Source organism: Patiria miniata, unplaced genomic scaffold (assembly GCF_015706575.1).
Source record: "Patiria miniata isolate m_02_andy unplaced genomic scaffold, ASM1570657v1 HiC_scaffold_29, whole genome shotgun sequence".
NCBI lineage: Eukaryota > Metazoa > Echinodermata > Asteroidea > Valvatida > Asterinidae > Patiria > Patiria miniata.
In genome coordinates, this window is record NW_024037068.1 from 9462661 (window position 1) to 9471826 (window position 9166).

At 38.4% G+C, this 9166-nt stretch overlaps 1 protein-coding gene across 2 annotated transcripts in view; it reads left to right on the forward strand.

Moving 5' to 3' along the window:
* Nucleotides 1–8309, forward strand: part of LOC119735414 (protein C-ets-1-like) — a 43148-nt gene extending 34839 nt beyond the window's left edge. For both annotated transcript variants that reach the window (XM_038209111.1, XM_038209112.1), the window contains 2 exons: nucleotides 3808–4002; nucleotides 7691–8309. In XM_038209111.1, the coding sequence (XP_038065039.1) occupies nucleotides 3808–4002; nucleotides 7691–8028 (533 nt within the window). In that variant the 3' untranslated portion in view covers nucleotides 8029–8309. The remainder of the gene's footprint in view (nucleotides 1–3807; nucleotides 4003–7690) is intronic.
* The last annotated feature ends 857 nt before the right edge of the window (nucleotides 8310–9166 follow it).

Genomic DNA, 9166 nt, shown 5'->3' on the forward strand with positions numbered 1-9166 from the left:
AATGCAAATAATCTGATGCCTTTAATAACTATGAAACCTGTGACTCATTGGGTAACATATCCTTTTGCAAAGTACATACATGTGCATGTAATCAAAATAGATACAATTATTCATGCTCCGTCTAATTCAAAGTGGTTTTCAACTGACCACTATCCAGTACCCATATCATAGCGTACAGTACATAAGCCTACGCATAAATCAGCAGTCCGCTCACACAACACGTACGCGTAGGATTATGCGTACATGCACATGTATGGCACTCGGTAATACCCCCCCCCCCCTTCCTCTCCTTCCTGGAAGTTTTCAATTAGCGTTGGAAGCGACCCTGCCCAACATCAAACACAGCGGGGAAGTTTTTCTTGCGCTTAGAAAAAAGAGAGAGCGCGGGAGAGCGAGGGAGTGAGAACCGAATCAGCAGTTGAGTCATCTGACTTAGGTTATCCCAAAACAATCCGTCTTAGTCACGCTGCATCCCCTCCGAATAAAGAATTGACTTGAAATTATGAACTCACCCACATTGAAATTTGTATCCTTGTGGAGGCATTTCTTTGTTCTCGTGTAGTAAAGTTTTGGTGTTTGAAATTGTAGTTTCAAAATGCTCTCACTTTAACCAGAATTAATTTCCTTGGCTGAAATTCGGACGTAATATCTCTTTTCTAAAACTCTTCCACTTGCGACAGATCAACCCACCTTGGAAATTCCTAGTTTTTGAGTAAAATCCATATATCTATTTGTGTGAAAACCTTGTGGGGACGTATTCATCTATAGAAATTGCCCTGTGGAGACGTATACAATCTTTTGTTCCCTATTGTGTGCATGTCTCCAGAGGGCACAGTGTATCAGATTTATGCAGTGCATGTGAACATACATCTACCTCACTTTTGTAACAATGTATGACATTTTAAAAGGCATATTAAGGGTAGGGAACGGGCTAAGAACCTGGGAAATGATTCAATGGAAATGATTCAATTACCTGGAGTAAGTAAGGTTTTAAATGATGGAAGACACCACAATCACATTTTTAAAGTTTCAAAGCATGAGTACATGATTTTGTTTACAACATTTTAGATACTTTAGTGAAAAATAGATTAAATGTTGAATAAAAAGACATAGAAAGTACAAGTAGATGCCCGACATTATTATAGTTGTGCAATGGAACGTACACCTACATGTTCATAACATATGACAATTTCGACAACCTCATTATAGTTGGTTATTTCGAGCAGAAAATCCCTAGAAAAATAAACAGTTTTCCGCCTCCAAAAAAAGAAAAATACTCTGGTAAAACAACATGAAAATGAAAGAACAAAAGTACATGGTATATTTTTTCATCATATAGACACAGAGGCTGGCGAATATCAAGTTGGGCACTCCTGGGAACAGGCAGTCAAAGAGTTGATACATTTGGACCAAAGAAAATCAGAACAGCTTTTCATTAAAAAAAAATTAGATTTTTTCTGTATTCAATTCTTGTTTGAAAGAAATCAGTGGATTACAAGCATGCACTCTATGGTCACTTAACACAGTCTAACTGTAGTTTTAGGTCAGTGTATGCGCATGAAAATCAGATCTTCGAGGATTATTTGGCAGGTTTCCTGTGTGCAATGAAAATATCTTGGGAAATAAAATTTACTGGTACCGGTAGATGCAGAATCTATTTTTCAGCGAAACAAAGTCGATATCAATAAGCATGAATTCTTGAAAAGGGTAGCACTGTTGGGAGTATAAAACTAAGAGTCAAGCATGTTTAGTTATTGAATTATTACTTTGCAAATTTTGAATTACTTGCAGCTCAACAATAATTTTGTTTTCGCAGGGTAGGCTGGTTCCCACCCAAATCAGTAGTACAAACCAGGAGCCAGTGTGTTTGCAAAGGAGATTGATACAGTTTTTGGCCAAACGAAAAACCTGTTTACAGAGGGTTGCAGATATCCAAAAGAAAAAAGGAGTTTTATGGTTGGAAGAAAAAACATACAAGTTGATAAATTTATTAAGAGAAAAAAAAAATTGAATTTGTTGAAGAGTACATGGAATGCAACTTTCAGCAAAATGTTAACAGAAATACAAGGCTAAACAGAGACTTGTGAGGATCATAACTCAAACAATTTCGGCAATATATACATGTATCTTTTTAATTTAAAGGTTTTTTTAACTTAAACAATGTTTTGACGCTTTAAAGTTTTCAATTTTAAGCGTGGAATTAATTTATGAAATGAACAATAGTTTTTTTCTCTGGACAAAAATTTGACTTGGGTTCAATCACATTTGTGGCAATCAGAATAAAAGTTCCAAGCTGAAAGTTAATTCTAACTTCAATCATGTAGAACATTTTGCCGTATTCAATTGGTGCAGTCCTATAAATAAGTGTATATAACAGAATGCTGAATTGTACAGTGCTTTTGAAAGAAATTTGGTATGGAAATGGCACTCAAGAAATTAAAGAAATGTTAAATGTTTAATCATGAAGATTCCCACTGAACACTGTTCTGTTTGTTGGTCTCAAGTTGCAAAATGTTGCCGCTTCTTTCAAACAAATTAAACCAATATATGATAAACTGCCTTTTTTAATGCAATCACAAAATAATATGGCAATGTAAACTGGGATTTTTGTTGGTTTTGAATTGCACAAAGTTAAGAAAAGTTACAAAAACTATCCCTGACCTACAACTTAAGTTTACATAAGTACAAGCTGCATTGCACACACTAGAGTACATGTACGCGTGTGGGTGCATGCAGTTAATACCACACATAGGACATGGGTGTTTTAACAGTAACTTTTTTTTTTAAGTCAAATGTCAGCCGATGCTTCTCTTCTTTTTTTTTTCCTGAGAGAGGAAATGACATCAGTGCCTGATGCTAACCGCAGTCTTCCTCTTTGCTGTGGAAGGGCTTACTAGGGCAGGACATCACAGGCTAGGGGTCTCTTCCTGTGCAGATGTTCTATCAAAGGGGGGGTTTTAAAGTGCCATTGTGTTGTCTTTAACTTTGACCTTGTAAAAAAGTTTCTTTCAGAGTAACTTATTTGAACATTCATTCTGAAAAAAAATACCTCCTTAGGTCTAAAAAGAAAGAAAGAACACAATTTTGGTCTGACATTTTCTTTCTCTGAGCGAGACAAACGAGATTTGTGTATTAAGATTTTCTTGTGTGATTAAGAAAAAAAAATAGTTTTGGCTGGTTAACAATATCAAACTCCTGTTTATATTTTGTCACATTCATAAACTTAGTATCCTGAGGCCAAGGTATTTAAAAAAAGATGGAAAGTTTGATTTCAGTAAATATTTTTAAGTAAGAAATTTAGAAGCTGCTTTAAAATCCTGCTCCATGGGACGACTTCAATTTATCATAGAAGTTAGGTGGCTTGGCCAAAGTAAACTTCACCAGTTGGATGATAATATGTGTACAGCTAATTCCAGAGTAAAGAAGTTTTAAGCTAAAAACTAGAGATTCACGTTTGTTGAGTTACAAACGCTAGGTGATCAGGCCAAAAACTCTTTCATAGGAATGATCGTTCATTTTGTTCATGAGTTATAAATGACAGAAATCTGTCATATTTTAAACAAAAATTGCTTGTAATTTGATAACTCATGATGTTATCATGACGTCAGTATAATATGTACTACTCAGGATCAGGGTTGATATATGTTCAAAGTTATAAGTTTATACCATAAACCGTTTAGGAGAAAACTGGCGGAGTATTATTCCCCAGAAAAAAAACAAAGAAGATTAATTCTTACCATTTTATAAGGTGATAAGACTTTTTAATGAGAATTCTTCGTATTTCTTACTTAATTTCTCTCTGTGCAGATCACTTCGCTGGCTTTGACGCCTTCGACACCCCCACTAATGGCTACCAGCAGGTGCCCATCTGCAAGTCGCTGTCGGATAGCTGCACAAGCTCCGAACTCAACGGACTGGTCCACAACGTCACGAGGTCCAACTCCCCCTTAGAGAGCCCCTCAAACCCCGTCATCCCTGCAGCTGTGCTCGCTGGCTATTCAGGTGTGTTTTCTTGGATATTTAGGCGTGAGTTTTTTCAGAGTTTGGTCTGAAATCAAACTTTTTGAATCTGAGAGAAAGACATCATTGATATAGAGAGAAATGCATCTTTAGGACCGTTCATCCAGTATTCAGACCTTTATTAAAATGAGAATCTCATCTCTTAAAGCCGCCGTTCCATTGAGAGTTTTTCTCTCAATATACAATGTAGTGTCAACTGTCATTGGCCTAAATATGCAATAGACACAAAACAAACTTGACAAATATTTGTTGAAAGCAAGCTTCGTTCTTTAGTTTTTTTTAAGTAATTTTATGTCATTTTTGAACATGTTTTTGAAAATTTATGGAGCAATGGAAGACGAGTAATTCTTCCATGAAAGTTCTTTCATGGATATTGCACAGAAAAGCCAAATTGGGTTTGGAATTGACAAAATCCTGGAAATGCAGATAATAATTTTGTGGAAAATTCTGGAAATTTAGACGTGCACCAAAAAGATTTCCGAATTTGGACGTGTGTTGCAAAGTCCTGGAAAATACTGACATACAGTTACACAGAAAATTCTTGGTGTTTTGGAAATGCTGTAGAATTTTGTTGGGACGACAAAAAAGGGATACACCGTGTGGTTGTTTTCTAATGAAATCAACGGTTCCAATGATCGTGGAATTCAAACAATCTCAACCGGAAATACTGTTCTTTTAATATACTGTTCTGAACTTTACTGATTGTAGTCACTGATTGTTCTTTGTACAAATAAGAGATTTGTAAAAAATATTCCAAAATAAACTTCACCAGTTTGATTATAACATATGTGTACAACTAACTCCAGAGTAAAAAAAATGATAAAGGTTTAAGCTAAAAACTAGAAATTTGCGTTGAGTTACAAACGCTGGGTGATCAGGCCGAAAACTCTTTCATGGGAACAATCGTTCATTTTGTTCATGAGTTCTAAATGACAGAAATTTGTCATATTTTAAACAAAAATTGCTTGTAATTTGATACCTGATGACGTCATCATGATGTCAGAGTTATATGCACCACTCAGGATCAGGGTCGATACATGTTCAAAGTTGCAAGTTCATACCATTAACCGTTTAGGAGAAAACCTGTTGAGACTTATTGTCCAGAAGAAGAAAAAAAGAAACAGAAATGATTAATTCTTACCATTTTAAAAGGGTTCACCCAAAATGTAAAGAATAAGAGGTTTAGAGTGCTAACACACAATACGAGTTTACAGTTGAAGTACATGTACATGCTCAGCACGTGTGTGTCAAGTGTACTTGTACATGTAAATGTACATGTGTGCTACATGTTGATCTTGAATGCAACCATCAAGGTAATTAGTTTGATGCACTCGTTGTTGATTTTACTTTGCACATGTACATGTAGCACCTGTGCACTTAATTAAAATGGTGGCATCCCGCCGAGTGCACATGACCAATTCGCAAATCGTTACAAACCTCTATCGCTGCTTTCTCTCAAGGCGAAATTTAGCGAGATAATTCAAAACTCGTGTGGAACTGGTTTTGATTTCATTTGTATGCAGAGTTCATAGATTTAGCAATTACGCATTCATAGATTTAGCGAATTCCGCAGTAATGGGCTACAATTGACTGCAAATTTGGGATTTGAGAGGGGGACACTGGAGGGTACAGCAAAGCAAGATATTTTGTTCAGTTGTTTTCTGTGCATTCCTGAGACCTTAATGATCATGTGTGCAAACAATTATAGAAAACCTTCTCTGTATCGGTACTTTAGAAATTGCAGGGGTCATCATAAAAATTGTGTTGAACAAAAGACAGAAATTTTGCTACAAATTGACATGACACTAATTATCATGTGCATGAATATTTATAACCCATTTAGGAGTGCTATAGCCACAATGAACACAATTGTGTTGGTGTTTAAGACACTTATAGGTAACGTACGTAACGTGGACGGAAATGTGACATTTTTTCTGTCCATGTTATGTACGTAATATTCTGAACCTTATACTCTGTAACATCTGAAATAAACAGTCGATTGTCTTGGTTTTTACAATGGTAACAATGCTGTAGGGATAAGAATGAAAAGGCACAATATTTGATAAAGACATTTATTTTAATTATAACTTTCTATCAGTATTAACAAATTTTCTGTCCATGTTACGTACGTAGCACTGTGAGCATAAATATCTTGTCAAATTTGCCTGGAAAGTCTTAAATTCTTTCAAAATTACAATCCTCAACAATGGGGTGGGAATGTTCAAGTGGAAAAGAGAAACAAACTACTTGATATTATTATCCTGCTTCATTTTCCAATCCCATGTCACACTTTTGTACCCCCTTAGTGTGGAAACATTGGACAAGTTATTTATCCATAAAGAAGTAAACAGCTTAACCATAAGCACCACTCTGTGTTGCTTCGTTAAATCATGGAGTAAGGTTTTTTTTTGTTGGGTTGGAAAAGGGAAAAGAATAAAGCATGTAAGGTGCTTCATCTTGAAACTTGTAGGGCTTCTAGCCGCAGGGGGAACAGAGGCCAGAACAATGTGCCGGCCAGGTTTTTCAGTTGTATCCTTGACACACTGAGGTCCCCGTTTAGCAGTCCTGTTGTGTATAAAAGTGTTGTGGTTTGTGTTTGTGCATGTTTGTGACTGGATCAGTTTATTTTGGCCTAGTGTTTTGTTTAATTGGGGAGTGTGGGAGGGCGCCTCATTAAGCGCCGGTGAGAAAAAAAACAAAACCACAAGAGACGAAATTGACCGATTTTGTTTTGTTCTGCAGCGGGTCTTTTGGCAATGATTGTAGGTCTTTGTTAGTGACTGCTTGTACTGTCTAGACATTGTTTGTCGGAAGGTGTGGATAACAATTATTTTTTTAGGTATGGTATGATTTTTATTAGAAAATAGTTTTGAAGGATTTTTCAGACAACTACAGAAATATTTTGCTTACATATGCAGGTAGATATTGGAAAAAAAAACTTTCAGAATTGATTTCCGGAAACCTTGTGTTTTTGTCCAAAAAAAATTGGAGACTTTTTCTGTGAAGGGCAATTTTCCGGTGCCTGCTAAACAATTTTTTATTTTGAAGGACAGTGTTTTGGATTTAATCTTTTTTTTTTTACTTGTTATTTTGTATTAATAAGGGGAAGTCAGTAATTGTCACCAATATTATATCCTTAACTCTTGGAGATTTCTTAAAATCCTCCGGAAAGTTCTGGAAGATTAGTACAAAACTGGTGTTATTTCAAGTAAAAAATGAACCAAGTATAAAGTTTCCTTTCGGGATGTAAATTGCCCCATGTAGTTTCTGCAAAGTTGTATATTGTGAATTGTTGTAGCACCACATAGTAGAGAAGGTTACACCTCTTTGTTCCGACACCCCTATGTTCCGACTGCACATATTCCTATTCCTAACCCTAACCCTAACCGGGAGTAACACAATCTAGGTTGTCGGAACATAGGGGTGTCGGAACATAGAGCAGTCACCGTAGAGAACATGTTCACAAAGTCTGTTAACAGTTTGGGTCACATTGTGGTGCCGCAAATTATCATATTTGAATTCGGAACACAAACTTTTAATGTATTTTTGTTCTCATGTTCACAAAGTCTGTTAACAGTTTGTGTCACATTGTGGTGCCGAAAATTATCATATTTGAAATTCGGAACAAAAACTTTTAATGTATTTTTGTCTTGTTGTTGCTTTTCTTCAGGGAGTGGTCCCATCCAGCTCTGGCAGTTCCTCCTGGAGCTCCTGACAGACCGGACCTGCCAGCACATCATCAGCTGGACCGGGGACGGCTGGGAGTTCAAGCTGTCCGACCCGGACGAGGTGGCCCGGCGCTGGGGCAAGCGCAAGAACAAGCCCAAGATGAACTACGAGAAGCTGAGCCGGGGCCTGCGCTACTACTACGACAAGAACATCATCCACAAGACGGCCGGCAAGCGCTACGTCTACCGCTTCGTCTGCGACCTGCAGAGCCTGCTGGGGTACACCCCCGAGGAGCTGCACGAGATGGTGGGCGTCAGCCCGGCCCGGGATGACGACTGAATGAAGCCCCGGCTGCGGCAGACCGATCTCTCCTCCACAAAACTCCCTCAACGTGTTTCTCTTTTCCTCACTTCTGAAGAGGCACCGAAGCCTGGATGACTGCATCGTTGAAACTTTTAATCCCAGCACCATTCTCTTATTTGGACAGGCCGTGGGTTTACACCTTGCGCTTGTCGTAACTCTTGTTTTCTTGGGCGAAGTTCGGGCAAGGACCATTAGTCGACCAGTGGTTGATTTGTGACGTACCTTATGCCTGCGCACTGATAGCAACGTGCGAACGTCTCTAGTCAAACGCTGGTCAAAATGCCGCCGCAAAACTTCTGGATCCTGGCTCTCTGCTTGCGTTATGAATGCGCGCGGCTATTGGTTACCAGCGAAGCAACCGACCCCAGTAGGCTGGTTCCAAATAGTCGACTAGCGTAGTCAACCACCGTCGACTAGACAGAGTTCGGGCAAATGTTAGTTAACCATTGGTCAACTATAGTCCTTGCGCGACCTTGCTATGGCCCTAGTTGTCGGAGAATCCTTGGACTAACCCACTTATGGTGAATGGGACACTCTTTTTTGCTCTTTTGGGAAGCCCGCCCCACTTATCTGTGGGATGTACTCCCTGCATGAGCTTCATTGAATAGCAGGTGACTTAATCACTGACTGATAAAAACAGAACCAACTTTTGCCCCTACGGTGTTCCTCTGGATAGCAGAAGATAAGGAAGTCGTTGATGAAAGACACTCAGCTGATCAGTTTCTTCTGGTAATTTTAATTTTTTTTGGAGGGGAGGTCGGTCAAAGCAGAAACAGCGCCACTGTGCGACCATTTGCGTTTATCCATTCCAAGTAAACCTTGATTTGTTTCTTTGCTCTGATAGACGGTGCTTTATCTGATGTTTATTGTCCATGCCAGCTGGCCAGAATCTGTCTGGCTACAGCTAGTTGCGTTTTGTGTGTGTATATATATATACATGTACGTCCTTTGCGGCACAGTTGTATCGGTCAGTTGTGCCGGTCATTTGTATTGGTCAGTTCCAGATGATTGCTGGCCGGACCGTTTCATTGACAGATCTAAATGGCCGGATGGCCTTAAAAGCCATGTTTCCCTGGTGTAAACCATTCTGTGGAGGATTTCTGTTTTAAATTTT